At 40.3% G+C, this 16,581-nt stretch overlaps 1 protein-coding gene across 4 annotated transcripts in view; it reads right to left on the bottom strand.

Annotated features, from left to right (window-relative positions):
* lrp8 (low density lipoprotein receptor-related protein 8, apolipoprotein e receptor) overlaps positions 1-16,581 on the bottom strand; it is a 191,258-nt gene that overhangs the window by 21,234 nt on the left and 153,443 nt on the right. For all 4 annotated transcript variants that reach the window (XM_078258490.1, XM_078258493.1, XM_078258492.1 and 1 more), the window contains exons 10-14: positions 16,233-16,404; positions 13,209-13,433; positions 11,315-11,433; positions 9,636-9,775; positions 784-925 (exon numbers count right to left, since the gene is read on the bottom strand). In XM_078258490.1, coding sequence (XP_078114616.1) covers positions 784-925; positions 9,636-9,775; positions 11,315-11,433; positions 13,209-13,433; positions 16,233-16,404 — 798 coding nt within the window. The remainder of the gene's footprint in view (positions 1-783; positions 926-9,635; positions 9,776-11,314; positions 11,434-13,208; positions 13,434-16,232; positions 16,405-16,581) is intronic.

Raw genomic sequence — 16,581 nt, 5'->3', positions numbered from 1 at the left:
CATTCACACACACTGACACCTGTGTTTTAACTTATTCTGTTTGATTATAACCTCTACTCAGGGTAATGTTAGGTGAGGATTTATTGGGAATTATATACCAATGAGAATAGTACACGTTTCAAATTTGTTTATTAGGATAAGCCCCTTGAGATGTATCATCTCGTTTTCGAGGGGGTTCAAAACATATAACACAATAATTACATAACAACAGAGAAGTGAAAAATCTAAAAAAAAAAAAACTAAAAAAAACACCTGCATATGTTCATCAATACATTACAACCACCAAAAGGCCAAGATGGCCAATAGTAAGTAAATAAGTAAACAGTAGAGTATGAGTGAATTTCTAACTACAGTCAAATATAAACATTAGGTATGAACAGTAGATATAAAAATAGCATGCATTTTTAATAACAGAGGCAGTTTATCTTAAAGTGAGCAGACAGGGCATATTTAAACAAACCAGGTAAAGAAATTGATTTCCACAGATAGATTATTCCAATCTGCTGGAGCCTTAAACTTAAAAGCTCTTTTGCCAATTGTTTTTTTAACTCGCGGGACAGAGAAGTAGAGTTGAGTAGAGTGCCGAACTTCATAGTTTGATGTATAAGGTATGGTACATGGTACATGGAGCAACTATGATCAGAGCCCATTATCCCCAATTTGCAATTCAAGCCCATCACCTGTAGGTCCTCATCTAATCAGTTCGCTGTGGCTCCTACAGGCCTAGAAAAAAAAGAAACACCAAACATGTCCATGTCATATTGTTGTTGCTGCATGTCTTACCCTTGGGCTGCCTCTGTTCATGAAACACCACCAGGTCCAGGGGGTTGTTGAGATGCTCTGCCACCTTTGCCACATCATGTCCCGTCAGTCGGTTGGCACTGTATATCGTTTCATCCTCCAAGTCGGTCCAATATATGTGATCCTGAATAAAAACAGAGAGAGAGACATCAGTACACACAAGTTAAAAAAAAAGGAAAGACAGTAAAAAAGCTGTAATATCTGAAGATAAAAGTGGGCTTCAACAGTAAAAAACTTTTTTTTTTAACTCCACAGGGAGTCTTCTTTTCTTGAGAAAAAAAACTGGTAAATTATTGTAAATGCTTAAAACAACTTGGGTTTATTATCAGTGCAAAGCTGGACGTAGTTCAACATTTGGCCTGGCGTACAATGTGTTTGTAGCCAGTCTACGCATTACAGTTTTGTTACTTTGTAGCAGCGTTACAGTAACGTAACTACTTTTTCAGGTAAAAAGTAGTGTATGCGCTACTACTGAAAATTTGGTAGCGAAAGCGTAGTTCCTTTTTCAATTCGGCGCGTTACTTTTTCCCAGGGACAGATTTGACAGCGACACTGCCTTCTCAGCTGCACGCTCACAAGCTCCACACGGTATGTGACAGAGGCTGGTGGCAGAGTAATCATGGCGGCGAGAAGCAGCCAATGCTAACTTTTGAGAGCGTTTTAAGCCGTGGCTTTTTGCTGGACGGCGCTCTGAGCCAGGCAGACACAAAGCTGACAAACTCACAGATGGTTACGTGGAGATGGCCTCATACATACACGCAGCGGACCGCTGTGGACTCTTGTCGGTTGCACGGACACGCAAGGATTTCCAGAAAAAGAGGCTACATGTGTCTACGACAATGCACGGACCATGGTGGCTGCGCGACTGGTACAAGTCGATACAGACATTACATAGTATACACTAACACCGTGTAACGCCGATGAACTGCTGATGTGCATTCAACCCGCGCTGGACTCGTTCATAATCAATCAGCCGTCACTCTGTGAGTAGAGAATCCAGTCTGCAGTGTAGTTCAGACACTTCACTGATAAACCAGAGATTGGCTTTATGGTCAAAGATAGTTTTTGTATAATTAACTTCAGTCTCTGCCAGAGACCCCTGCTTTTAAAAGTAACGTAAAAGTAAAGAGTAAAGTAAAACGTTCTGTGCAAACACCTCCCTCATCGGACTCATCTAGGACTCATCTCGGAGATGAGTCTGCCTACAGGTGGGAGGCTGACCACCTGGTGAAGTGGTGCAATCAAAACAATCTAGAGCTAAACACTCTAAAGACAGTGGAGATGGTTGTGGACTTCAGGAAGAACCCAGCCCCACCTGCCCCCATCACCCTCTGTGGCTCCACAATTGACACTGTGGAGTCTTTCCGCTTCCTGAGAACTACCATCCCAGGACCTCAAGTGAGAGCTGAACATCAGTTCCCTCGTCAAGAAAGCACAACAGAGGATGTACTTCCTGCGGCAGCTGAAGAAATTCAACCTGCCAAAGACAATGATGGTGCACTTCTACACAGCCATTATTGAGTCCATCCTCACATCCTCCATCACCATCTGGTACGCTGCTGCCACTGCCAAGGACAAGGGCAGACTGCAGCGTGTCATTCGGTCTGCAGAGAAGGTGATTGGCTGCAATCTGCCGCCGCTCCAGGACCTTTACGCTACCAGGACTCTGAAGCGTGCTGGTAAGATTGTGGCCGATCCCTCTCACCCCGGACACAAACTCTTTGAGACACTCCCCTCTGGCAGGAGGCTGAGGTCCATCAGGACCAAAACCTCACGTCACATGAACAGCTTTTTCCCCTCCGCCACTAGCCTTATTAACAAGGCCCGGAAACCACCCTGACACTCCACCCCTGGCTCTTCATGCCACTGTTCTCTCTCTGCTGTAATGCTCTTTGCTCTTTATTTATTTTATTTTTTTATTTCTATCTTTATTTTTAATTTAATACATACTGTGTACATATACTTATTCTTATATTGTTTATACCTGTACTTATATTGTTTAATATTCCATCTAGAGAATGTGTGACATGCACCAACAACACCAAAACAAATTCCTTGTATGTGTTAAAAAACATACATTGGCAATAAAACCCTTTCTGATTCTGATTCTGATCTATGCAGACACACATCAATTAAGAAACACTAAATGATAGCAAGAGAAAATCAGGAGATGAGTGGGAGATGGAAAGATGGCCTGTATAGGCATTTTTTCATTAGACTGAGCTTGTGTTAACAGTTGCATAGTCTTTCTAAAGGGCACCGACCTGTAGGGGTCCGAGCACAGATTTGCCTGGTGTGTGTGTATATGTACGTGTGTATCTCTGTGTTTGTTTCAGTCATAGCTGTAATCCACACTCTCCATTTGTGCTGGGTTATCAGCCGATTTAACCTTTCTCTTACTTTCTCCTTTTCCATCTCTCACTGAGCTCTCAATCGCTCCATCTCCACTTCACTCAGATTCAGATAACCTTTACTTATATGACAGCAGCGCTGAAACAGTGAAAGACAAATATCAGCCATGTTGATAAAGCAATTCTCAAATCTATCATTTCATCTCTCCCTTTGCTTTTCTGTCTCTGTGGATGTCTTTCTCGGTCTCCGTCAGTCTCTGCCTCTGTTTTTCTCTCTTTCAGTTTCTCTACTGTCAATCTCTGCATCTGTCACCTTTTCCTCACATTGAAAGCTTCAAACAGCAATGCAGACCTAACAAGGTCATTGCTCTTCATTGCTAAATCAAGGTGAATCTTCCACATACAGAACATACTGTAGACACAGGCACGTGCAAAAGCTCTCCTGAACACAACATTGCATCACTTGCATCAGTCATAGCTGTGTACGTCTGTGGTTGTCAAGAGGGTGAGACTACATCTAAACGGATACAAAGTCTTCTACGGGTCAAGGAGAGAACAGCCTTTGATGATTTTGTCATGATTTTGTCCCAGAAGGACCTTATAACAAATGCTGAGCCCTTTTTGACTGACACATCTGCCTGATACTTAGATGTCATGCCAGAAAACTACAAACGAAAGCTCAAACAAAGCCAACACTCAACTTTCAGAGCCATTGATTGTTAGGGTTTTATTTGTATTTATTTGTTCTTATCAGCCAAAGTTATGAACAAATGCTTGGTGTTAAATCTGTGTAGGAACTGAATGATATGAGGACACATTTTGCATTAATCTCCACTAAGCTGCAGAAGAGTGTTAAAGCCTTTTCACATGCATGGCACACCCACACAGGTGTTTCTAGTTATTTGAGCTGATAAGACCTCTTATCTGGACTGTGGGTGTTGACAGATAAGGCTTGACTGACATTTTCCTCACTATTCTGTTAAAGCAGTGGTCAAGTAAATCCAATTTCAATATTCACTTAGACTCTCATTCATTTAATTGATCCCGGTGTAGTCTATATCCACGACTTTCCACTCTCGGGATTGCCCCTTTGTCGCTGGAAATTTCGCCGTATGTCCTTCTTTTCGGCCGGATTTCGGTTGCCTAATGCTTTCTTTGTGTTGTAATTTTAAACTCTGGTCGATTGATGAGGACTATGGTTAACTGCTCCTCAGATATCTGCAGGGTAAATCCAGACAGCTAGCTAGACTATCTGTCGAATTTTTCTGTTGCACGACTAAAACTAATTTTGAATGTACACATGTTCCACCAAAACAAGTTCCTTCCCGAGGCTATTTTGCAGCGGCACTGGAGCTTAGGGCTAAGCGCCATTCATGACAATTGTGATTGGTTTAAAGACATGCCAATAAACCAGAGTGTGTTTCTCTCCCATCCCAGGATGCTAAGTGGACTAGCCAGACCCTCCTTCGCAGCGCTGTGAAGGAATTGTTTGCATTGTTCGCATGTTAGCATCTCCGAGGGCTTTATTTTCCATCTTGAATGACTTTTTTTCTAAGGAACTGGTATGCAATGGTGGATAAAATGCCAGAAGAGGTTCTGAAAGCTGTTTTTACTGACTAGTGTTATCCTAGCTGGGCTGGCTAGCGAGCTAACCGTTAGCTTACCATCTACAGCAGTTCACCAACTAGCCCTGCAAGTAGTCACTATGTCACCAAGTTTCTGGCCCCACCGATTGTGGACGAACGAATGTCACTTTGTCATGTGACTGCCGCTTTAGTTTGTTGTAAACCGTAGTTTGGTGAAGTCATGTAATTCCCAGCATAGGTCCACCCACCTTAAACCTCAGCAGAGGTTGAATCAAATCAAATAAATGAAAACACCTGTGTGGGTGTGCAGGGCCTTTGGGACCTGTTTAAATCCAGTTGTGCCTTTGCACCATTGTTTTTCTTTCTTCCTGACTGTTTTTCTTTTGATTGCCAAACTCATCTCATCTTCTTCTCTAAGAGTGGGAAAAAGTAATGAAAGTAATGCAATGATACTAAAGCCAGAGAAAGAGAAAACACTATTCTCTGCATGCCTCTACAATCTATATTTCCTTTGGTGTTTGGTGTCGAGACAGGGGGTGGACACTGACTGGAGGTGTTTGTATGCGTGTGTTCGGTGGTGGTGGGGTTTTCAGACTTTGATATAGGAACCCTGTGTCTTTCCCCTGAAGTGTTAAGAAAGTCAGCATTGATGTGAAGTTTGCAGATGATATGCTCAAGTGGAATAATTTAATATACTAAATACAAGGGGCTGTGCAGGCCATAAGACATACTTTAAAACTCAAATTTGTAAAACCTCATATCTTTCACATTCTCAAAAGACCTATTGTTTGGATATGAATAGAAAAGGAATGCCTATGTGGTGATTGTATGCTTATGTATTAATGAATGTAAGGAAAGGTTAATCCCAATCACAATAATTGCCAACAATTGCACAACGTTTTACATATAACCACGTACATGTTATTTTTGTGATCTTCCCATTTAACCTTAATGAGAAGAGTAAAGGTCAATGTGGTTGTGATGGCACAGTGGATATGACACATGCCTTTGGTGTGGGAGATCGGGGTTCTATTCCCACTGTGATACATCAACCAATGTGTCCCTGAGCAAGACACTTAACCCCTAGTTACTTCAGAGGTGTGTGACCTCTGATATATAGCAATTGTAAGTTGCTTTGGATAAAAGTGTCAGCTAAATGACATGTAATGTTACTTTATGAACATTTCTTATATATAAAGATAACTAATGATTATTTTAAGTAGTGATTCATCTGCCGATTGTTTTCTCAATAAATTGTTTTGCTCTATGCACTTTTAGAAAATAGAGAAAAATGCCTGTTACAGCCAGAGGTAATGTTTTCATTTGGAAAGTTTTATACGATCAAATGTCCAAAACCCAAAGATATTCAGTTTACTGTCATATATGATAAAAAATAAAAAAGAAACATTGAATCCTCACATTTGAAAAGCTGGAACCAGAAACTTGGTTTGGCATTTTTGCTTAAAAAAAGACTAAAATGATAAATTCATTATCAAAATAGTTGCTGATTAACTTATTGTTAATCACCAACGACATATGGCATTGTGGCATACACCTCATCAAAAATAACAATTCTTTTGTAATCACTGCCAATTTAGTACTACTGAATCAGAAGGGGTCAAAATTGGACCATTACATGTATCTATTGTAAAGTATGGCATGTCACACAACTGGGCTAAACCGAGCCGAGTAAGCAGTTTAAAACAGACTCAGACCCTGAATCAAAAATGCTCCCTTGAGGCTAATTTCCCAGATAAGACACAAACTAAATTAAATGGACAAAAAAGGTTCAGTGTTTCAGTTCACAACTTGAACCAGGGAACTCCAAAGAAACAAACTTCCCATTATCGGTCTGTCGGGACCAAGACAATCTGCTGCACCGCTAAAGGATTTTTAATTTGCTCTGTATCATAACCAGAACAGAACAAAGACCAGAAGAGCTGAGGGCTATTAATCTCCAGGGATGAACTTTCACTGCCTGCCTTTACACATACGCATCCGAGCACACATGCAGGCACACTCAGCTGGACATGATGGATATCCCCTCTTCCCTTTGCTTCTCATCATCACAGTGTGTGCAGCAAAGAAAGGAATGGATAAAGCACATCATACATCTAACAGACTCACTCCTGCCTTAATAAATACACCCAAATTAGTTTCATCGATTGCTGTACTCTCCTGTGACTCTACACTGGTCAGTCCTTGAAAATGGATTCCTTCTCTGGGTTTATCTTGCTACTATACTTTAAACATCTCCATCTCACATTTCTTCTCAGTCAATCTCTCTGACAACTCTAGTTAAAAAATAACAGCTAAAACTCATGTCCAATGCTTAAAGGGTAACTACCATTTTTTTCAACATGGACCCTATTTTCCTATGTTTTTGTGTCTGATGGTAACAATAATCTATGACATTGGTCCAGTATTAAGTGAGAACGTTGCAGTCAGCAGCGGCGAAACAAGCAACAATGTTAGTTAATAGGGCAATTGTCCAGCTTGTATTTACCTTCACAAAAGTGCTTGTGACAAAGTGCCACTGACAGGCTCAGATTAATATTCTAAGTGTCTGACAACATTATGGAAAGGATCCATTCAGAGATAGACCTTTAAAACTATTTAGACCCAGCAGTATTCTTGGCGCATCCCAACTGGACCTGGGTCCCCTGACACCCTATGTCAACTCCATGGTAACTAACCTTGGTGTTAAGATGGATAGTGATTTTTAAACTAGAGAAGCAGATACATTCTGTTGGAAAAAAGCTAGTTTCTTTCAACTCAGGCTGCTCACCAAACTGAAGCCATTTTTATCTTTCACTGATTTTTGAGAGGGTTATACATGCTTTTATCACAACTCACCTGGATTACTGTAATGCCTTATATGTAGGTATTAACCAGGCCTCCCTCTCCAAATTACAAATCGTTCAAAATGCTGCCGCTCGACTCCTTACTGTAACTCGTAAACGAGATCACATTACACCTGTTCTTGCCTCCCTTCATTGGCTACTGGTTTGCTTTAGAATACATTTTAAGATTTTGTTGTTTGTTTTTAAAGCTCTTTATGGTCTAACCGCTTATAACGCTGAACTACTGAAGCCGCTGCTGCAGCCTCTGAGGTCATGAAGGTCTGCTGACCAGCTACTCTTTGTTGTCCCTAGAACGTGGCTCAAAAATAAGGGAGATCGAGCATTCTCAGTGGTGGCCCCAAGGCTGTGGAATGAATTGCCTCGGCATGTCAGATTGGCCCCCAGCCTTCACGTTTTTAAATCACAACTTAAAACTCACTTTTATTCATTGGCCTTTAAACCTGCTTGAGAGTTGTATTCTGCATTTTCTAGTTTGTTACTTGTTTTAAATGTTCATTTTTGTTACTTGTGTGTTTATAATCTGTCTGAAATCATGTCAATGTCCAGCACTTTGGTCAACCTGGTTGTTTTAAATGTGCTTTACAAATAAAGTTGGATTGGATTGGAAAACATCTCTGAGACCTTTCTCTTTAACTAGATACAGCTGTGAAGTTGCTAGTGCTAAACCCACCAGACTCTATTTAAAAAAGCAATACTTTTAGCATGTATAGAACAAACATATTTTCACATGTGAATCGGTAAACTATGTGTTTATTTCAACCAAAACTAGAGTTGTGATGGTTGGAAAAGTTTTATTTTGTTTTTGTCGACTTTGAATGAAGTGTATTTTACGATGCTAAAATTACTTCATTACTGTTTATTTACATGGAGTCTAGTGGGTGAAGCGAATGCAATTTCGCAGATGTTTTTATGTTTAAAAAAAGGATCTTACTCTTTAAGAAATCCTTTCCATAATGTTGTCAAACACTTAGAATAATGATCTGAGCCTGTCAGTGGTAAAACAAGCACTTTTGTGAAGGTAAATACAAGCTGGACAATTGCCCCATTAACTAACATTGTAGCTTGTTTCGCCGACGCCGACTGCAGTGATCTTGCTTAATACTGGACCAATTTCCAAAAGATTGTTGTTCCAATCAGTCACTTAGACACAAAAACATAGGAAAATAGGGTCCAGGTTAAAATAAACAGTAGTTACCCTTTAAGTTTGGCTCAGCGAAAATCTAAAAATACACTGCCAAGATGGGAATCAACAAACAAGATATGAGGAGGCAAAGATAAGTGAGGACAGACCTATTTTTCTGTGTCTATTTACCTTTGGAGGTCAAAAAAGGATGTAAGTATTTTGTTTGCCTTTGAGGTAGAGACCTCCTGCAAACACTTGGCATTGTGCAGGCAATCCATGCCAGGTTCCATTGTGGGAAATTGAAAATAAATATATTGTATTTTGAGGTTAGCATTCCCTTGTTTTCTTTTAATAGTGTACTCAGTTTCATTTATGCTGGCTTGAAACTGATGTTATCATCATACCAAAATTTGTTCAGGATATATATATATATATATATATATATATATATATATATATATAGGATTAAGATACTTCATATCTGGCTAAATAAGGGGGATGAATATATATTTTTTTAAGGCAAATACCGCAGTGGGGCTCTTGTATATTTCAAATGATAAAATGTGCTTGACTGCTTGTGGAAACCCATAATACCCAAAACTGGATATTTGGCTGCTTAAGAGAACCCTTATTTATAAAGGTTAGGCTATACCTTGGCAAGAGTGGAGTTAAGAGTCTCTGTGACTCACATTTCACAAAATTCCAAAAGCAACATAAAAGCAACTGTTACATTGAAGGAAGGAAACCAATCTAAATCATTTGGTGTGCTCTGGCAAATGGGAAATACTTAAGTAGTAGTAAAAAAATGTATACAATCTGTAGTTAATGTGATAATACGTAAAAGCATAGTGTGGTAAGTTTGACTTCTTCTGCAAACAAATAACCAGCATTCTGAGAGATCCTTCCATACCTCAAACACAGTGAGGGCGAAGGGGTGTCCCAGATGGTGATGGGAGGACAGAAGCACTTTGCGGTTGTCCCCATTCAGATCCACACTGGACAGCAGGTGCAACTTGGAGTCCACCCAGTACAGACGCCTGTTAGACAAGTCTGAGAAGATGGAGGAGGAAAAAAAAGAGCGAGATAGAGAGAGAGAGAGAGAGAGAGAGAGAGAGAGAGAGAGAGAGCAAAACCAAGGAAGAGAAAAAAGGAGGGAGGGATGGAGATAAATGGAGAGAGAAAGGTCATTTCATGAGAAAAGGCCTAGGGAGAGAGGTATATGAATGTAATGGCCCAGTAGCCACACCATCAATCTTCTTTGACATGACGACTGAGGCCCTACACTGAGAAAACACAGATGTGATTGTAATATTGCCAGTTGACTTCTTTGCGGGGAAAAATATATGTGCCCTTGAGCAAATTGACTAGTCTTGCTGGAGTTAAGATAAAGGAACACGTTGCTGTTTTACAATTCTATCACCATGTATCGGTCCCCAATGTTGTTTACTTTAGTACTCCATTTTTGTCCTCTTGCTATGGACAACAAAGAAATGCTGTGGTTGACTTGAAAATTTAGATTTAGAATTTGAAGATTCCATCAAATTTGACAGCAAGGGACATAATCCAAGTATGACTTTGCTTTTAACAGGTGTGCAGGATAAAGTATTTTTACACATATTTCCTCTCAAATTAAACATCAATTTCAATCAGCCGTTAAACCCTTAGATAAAAGTTGAGCAGAAAACAATTACTTTTTCTTGAACAACATTGTCCAAGAAAACATTATCCAAATAAATTAAAAAGTTTTTGTTAGCATACATTCAGGTAACATTCCAGACTGGCACAATGACGGCAGTAACAACACTGTTATTTCCCTTTTAATATGACAAGGAAATCTAAAAAAAGCAGGAGTTTGATCACATGCATATTACATAAATAGGCAAGTCAGAGAAAAATGTAAAAAAAAAGGAACTGATTCAACATGATCATGGCAAAGAAGAAAAAGAACAGAAAAAAACCCCATTTATTTTCATTCACAACTTCACCTCTCCTGACTCAGACAATCTGTTCTGTTCGCTGCTCTGTATGAAATCATGACCAAGGGAAAATAATCCACCCCTTCTTCCACAGCGGTCTGGCCAGCTCTCTCATTTGCCCTAAAAATAATTTGTTTTCATACAAATGTAGTGACACCTCAATTCCACAGAGTGTGGCAACTCCATGCCTGTCTTTCTCCTCAGGCAAGGAGAGCTGAGAGAAATTGGTTGGTGCCGCAGAGGGAGTTGAAAGGGATGATGGGAGGTATTGACGGCACAGAGCGTCTGGCTTATTAATTTGGAGGCCCGTGTTTGCTGGCTTGATTGATGAGAGCAAGACACAAACTGAGCTTTAACAATAAAAGCTATTCAGGGGTTGCAGCTCTTGCTGTTTCTCTTTCTTTTGTTTTTCTCTGTCTCTTTCTTTGAATTGTATTTACTCAGATCCTTTTTTCCCTCTCTCTCCAAAACCAATATCAGCATAATAACTTAGTTTATAAAACAGCTCTCAGAGCTGATTGATTTCCCTGTCCCTGTATCATCTCATAGTTTTCTCTGCCCTCTTCAGTGAGCCTTGCACATTCAAAGTTACATGTATTCTGTCCTTTCTTACCCAGGGTTATTCCATTGGGCCACTCGATGTGTTCGGACACCAGAACTTGTCGGTCCACTCCGTTCATCCCAGCCTTCTCGATTTTGGCCTGACCTCCCCAGTCTGACCAGTACATAAACCTGTGGAAAGACACATACAAATGAAATAGACATGAATGGCTACAATTCAGTAAAAAAGATGAAAAGAGCCCCTTTTCAGGAGCAGTGAATTTTTTGTATGTGCAATGTCACAGTCAATTTTTAGAAGACAACTAATATGTGACTGAATCTACTCTACTCACACAATGTTCCTGTACTCTATCTCATATTCTGTACAAAATCAAATAGTTTTACTTCTGAAACAGACCTTGAAGACACTTGAGGAAAGTAGATACTGTGCAAAACTGCTGGTACTGGAAACTTGGGCCACTTTTAAATGTGTGTGTCTGTGTTTGTGTGTAAGGCTTAATTTGCATGTATTTTATGTAGGGCTGTCAAACGATTACATTTTCTTAATCGCGATTAATCGCATGTTTTATCACATGATTAAAATTCTATTATTTTACATTTCAGAACTGTTTTTAAGTACATATTAACAATGGAAAGCAATTCTTACCAGTGTATCTTGATTGGGAATCAAATGAATGCAAAGAAAATGACTTTATGAACTTGATTTTAAGATTTGTATTTGTTTATTATATTTATTATACACACATTTGAATCTAGAGTCAATATTAGGGTTGGGTATTGTTTGGTTTGGATACCGGTGCTAACGCGGTACTTTTAAAACGGTACCGGTGCCTTAACGGTGCCTGAACTGATACTTTTTAAGAAAGTAAAAAAAAAAGAAGGGCACTAAACAGTTGGCGACATTAAAGAACGGCTTCTTTATTGCTAAGGCCATATCGTCAAAATTAAATGTTTAATAATAATGTAATCACTATAACAATAACTTATTTCACTAGTAAATAGCTGTTGAATGACAAAAACAACCACCAGATGGGAAAAGGGCATTTAACAACAACTTTGAATGCACCACAAGGCTGTAAATTACCAGTTTCATTGAACGCACCGTCTGTGTTTTTCCGACAACAGCAGCTGCAGACTGTTGCATCCCAGTGTCGGAATCCTCTACAGTGAAATACAGACAAACTTTACACCGTTTAGCGTTAGCTGTCAGCATTGTAACCGTGTTTAATCCAGCTACTAGCTAGCGGTAGGCTAACGTTAGCTGCTGTTGAGTGTAGTGTTAACTAGTGTCACGTGCAGCAATGTTTCTGTTTCCTGTAACGTCTGTTTCAGAGCATCAGGGAGACGTGCAGACATATCAGTGGCACCAGAATGAGGCACCGAAATCCGCGTTGCTATTCCTGCAGCAGCAGGATGTGTTACGAGGAAGTACGGCAAAATAGTAGGCTGTTAGGCACGACACAAAGCCGAGTGAAAATAAATTAATAAATGGCGGCATGCGATGAAAAAAAATTAACGCATTATGCTTAGCCCTTAATCGCATCGTGATTAACGCGTTAATGCTAACAGCCCTAATTTTATGCTAGCCTAGCTTCGTAGAGTTGTGAAAAGAGTTATTTTGGGAACTTAAGACATCCGAGACAAAGAGAAAGCCGCAGATAGAGCAGACAAGAGTCACATTGCATCTCCAAATAATTGTTAAGCTGCTTAACCTTAATAGAACGGTGCAGCACTACAAAGAGTGTTGGTATAGTAAGTTAAAAGCCTACTTTTAGACAAAGTGTATGTTTTCTATAATAACATTCCCTATTCAGAGATGACAATAATGCCCACAGGCTTGTCCGGCCACCCTCTCTTTCCCGCTGCCTCCATCCTTCCCTACCTCTCCCTCAACTCTTTTGCCATCTTCATACACTTTGTCCATCTGTCAAAAAACTCCCCCTCACCCTTGGTGTGGATCCACTGCGATGGCCCGTGGCTCGCTCAGCTCAGTGGATATCAGCACTTTTCGCTTCCTGCCGTCTCCTGTGGCAACAGAGATGCTCTTGTTGCCAGAGTCAGTCCAGTAAATGTTCTTGTGGACCCAGTCAACGGCCAGGCCCTCGGGGGAGTGGAGCGAATCGATGAGAGTCACCTGCTGTGAGGAGTCACTGGCCTTGTTGATGTAAGCACTGGTGGGTGGTAGAGAAGAGCTGTGTCAGTCCGTGTTGTGGAAATTATGACATACCCAAGAAAGAGGCAGGAAAAAGGAAAACATAAGACTTATCCATGTACTTTGTTAGACCAATGCTGGACTCCTTTTCTTGTGAAGAAAGACTTGAGTGTACTACATGCCTTAGATGCCTAGTTGCGTATGGTGGGGGACAGGTACTCTTCACTCTAGATAATGCTATGTCTCAAACCTGACACCTCTATAGTTAACCTCAAGCCTCCCACCAAACAGCACCTCCTAGGGAGAAAGAGTCTGTCTTTATCTATCCGCAGCTTACAAAACTACCTGCCTCTTTCTCTGTTTTTGTCAACCCACCCCCGTGACTTCCTTTCTCATCTTCTGAATCGTTCTCTATTTTCCTCCTCCTTCCCACTTGTCTGTCCAATCTCCTGTCCCCATTTCTGCTTTTCTCTTTTCCCTACATAAACATTTTCTGACTCTGCACATTATTGTCTTCACTACATATGGGCTATAAAACAAGACGATACAAGACAACCTTATTAGAAGGTTGGGAAACCCAATGTCCCAATTTATGTCACGTTAGCAAACTGTACCAGAATGAAGACGAGAAATACGGATGGTAGGAGCAGCTTAACTAAAGGCTGGTGAGGTAGTTGGAATGAGGTGGAGATGTTGAGATGATGAGTGAGGGACTTGGAAGCAGCTTGTGTTGGCTGTGTTATTGTTGCCACCACAGACATCTTTATTTATGGTGGGGAAAGTTAGCCTGCTGCTGTCTTGTGATGGATATTCTAAGGCGTCTCTCTTGTATCCCAAGGTTTCTAACAACACCTGTCTCTCACCCAGAGATCAAATTAAAATTAGGGCTGGAGCAGCAAAGTGGACGTGGATGAAATCCCTCATAATTGGTGCAACAGTGGTCTATTTAGGTGTGGGATAAAAACGTATAAAAGATATCACACTGTGTATTTTATCCTGTGTTGCAACGTATAGTCTATGATATGCCTTTGGAATACAATCATCTTATCATAATGTTTCTTTACACACCCTAGTGTACAAATTCTTCTGGACACACTTTTAATTACTTTCAGAGAGTATCAGTATTATTCATTATGTCCTTGTTCTTAGTTATAAATATTCAGATAGACCAAGATGAACAGGTTGGAGGCATGAATAGGGGACGGACTGGAGTAAGAAATAAGACAGAGACGGATGAGTCCAAGACCACTGAGCAGATTGCATCTTTAATTGGCTGTATTATTGTTTGCAACAGACATCTCCATCACAAGGAGAAGTTAACAAGTCATTGACCCGTAGCTTGCTAATCACTATGAATTAGCCTTGAAAACCACACAGTTGCAGTAAGGGTGAAATGAGGATGAATTACTTTTAAATGCACAGCTATTTCTATTTGGTAAAATGCTCCTTATCAGAGGAAAAAATACTACACTGGAAAGTAAGAAGCTTGGGTAAAAGCTGTGATCAGTCATGTTCTTAGCATTTAGATTTAAGGTATCTAGCTTCTTAAAACAGTAATTAATTATTGAAACAAATATGAGCAGCTAAGTAATAAAGAGGTACAAAGAATAACCACAGTCAACACAGAAGTTGCTGTAGCATATGCGAAGAGCAGTTAACTTAATGCTTTTCACAAAGATCAAAGTAATATGTTGATGTAAGAGTTGATATTTCTGTTAGTTGACTTACAACAAGCTTGTAACTGTCACCCACACTTGTCATCATTTTCTGTAGCCATTTCTCTGTCGCTATCTTTCATGGATGCAGCTAGGTTAGCAATGAAGGAAGATGACATCACCATTCTTTATTGTGCCTACTGAGCTCTGATTGGTGGTCAACTGTCTCTCTAACTCGGGGAAACAACCATTAATGAGCTGTTAATTTATAAAAAGCTGATTAAATGGGAAATGTGGGCAGCAATTTAGAGATCTGGAACCAGGCAAGGTAAATGGAGGAATAGACTGGAAAAATGTAAATGCATATTTAGCACTTGTGACATAGCTGTTATGCAGCATTATGCCATTAAGAAGGCCTTGGATTTATGGAGCATATGAACTCAAAAGGAGCAGATTATCTAAAATGTGCTTGCATAATAAAAGTTTTGATTGTATGACTGTCCTTCAAAATGATATCATGCAACAGAAAATCAGCAGCTTACATGCATTGAGCCGATGGTATACTTTTATACTTTTGGATGTATACAAATATCATTTTTTTAAGGGATGACAGAGAGGCAAACACAACCAAGCAGGTTTAACTGTACAAATTCACTTGTTGGTGGCCATTTGTGTTTATTTGCTGCTTTCAAAGTAAAGTTCATCATGACAAATGAGTTAATTTGTCCTTTCTCTGTCACAAGCCCTTGAGTGTATCACTAAGTTTGTGTGGCCGTATGGATATGTGCATGTGTGCGTGTGCAGATGAGTAATGGTGGTGATTATTGAGGCAGTGAAATCAGAGAGAGCATATGGCTCAACTGAGATGATAGAAGTCCCCTCCCACTACCTGCCAGCCATCAGGGTGAGACACACACACGCACACGCACGCACACACACACGCGCACGCATGCACGCACGCACACACACACACTAGGCCCCCAGGTGTGCCTGTCTTGCTAGCAGAAGGTGTGACAGGTTGAAGCAGACAAAATGGATATATAGAGGACAAACAGAATGACAGAATGGATGATACTGCAGTGCTTCTGTGTAGGCTATATTGCTAGTACAAATATCACACAAATCATACGTACTGTACATTGTGTGTGTGTATATATATATACCTGTATATTTTTTGATGATATAGATCACACCAGAACATCTTGTTGGTGGACACGTCTACATCCAGGGCCACTGCATTCTTCAGCGTGGGAACCACCTGAGTGTATTCACTCTTTAGCAGGTCAATGCGACGGATCTCGTGACGGTTAGTGAACATCAGGTACGGACTCTTTCCTGGTGGAAAGGGAAAGGCATTTGTGTTACGATCATGTACGAGCACGTTTCTCCATTTGCTACCATTTATTTACACCTTGACATCGGCGAGATTGGACAGATTGGCCACAAATCTCAGGAGATGTGTGGAGACCCTTGACAGCCATTAACCTACTACTGTAACCCCCAAAACAGATC

Source organism: Sander vitreus, chromosome 9 (assembly GCF_031162955.1).
Source record: "Sander vitreus isolate 19-12246 chromosome 9, sanVit1, whole genome shotgun sequence".
NCBI lineage: Eukaryota > Metazoa > Chordata > Actinopteri > Perciformes > Percidae > Sander > Sander vitreus.
The sequence above is the reverse complement of the archived record's forward strand: the minus strand, read 5'-3'. Positions and strand labels throughout refer to the sequence as shown.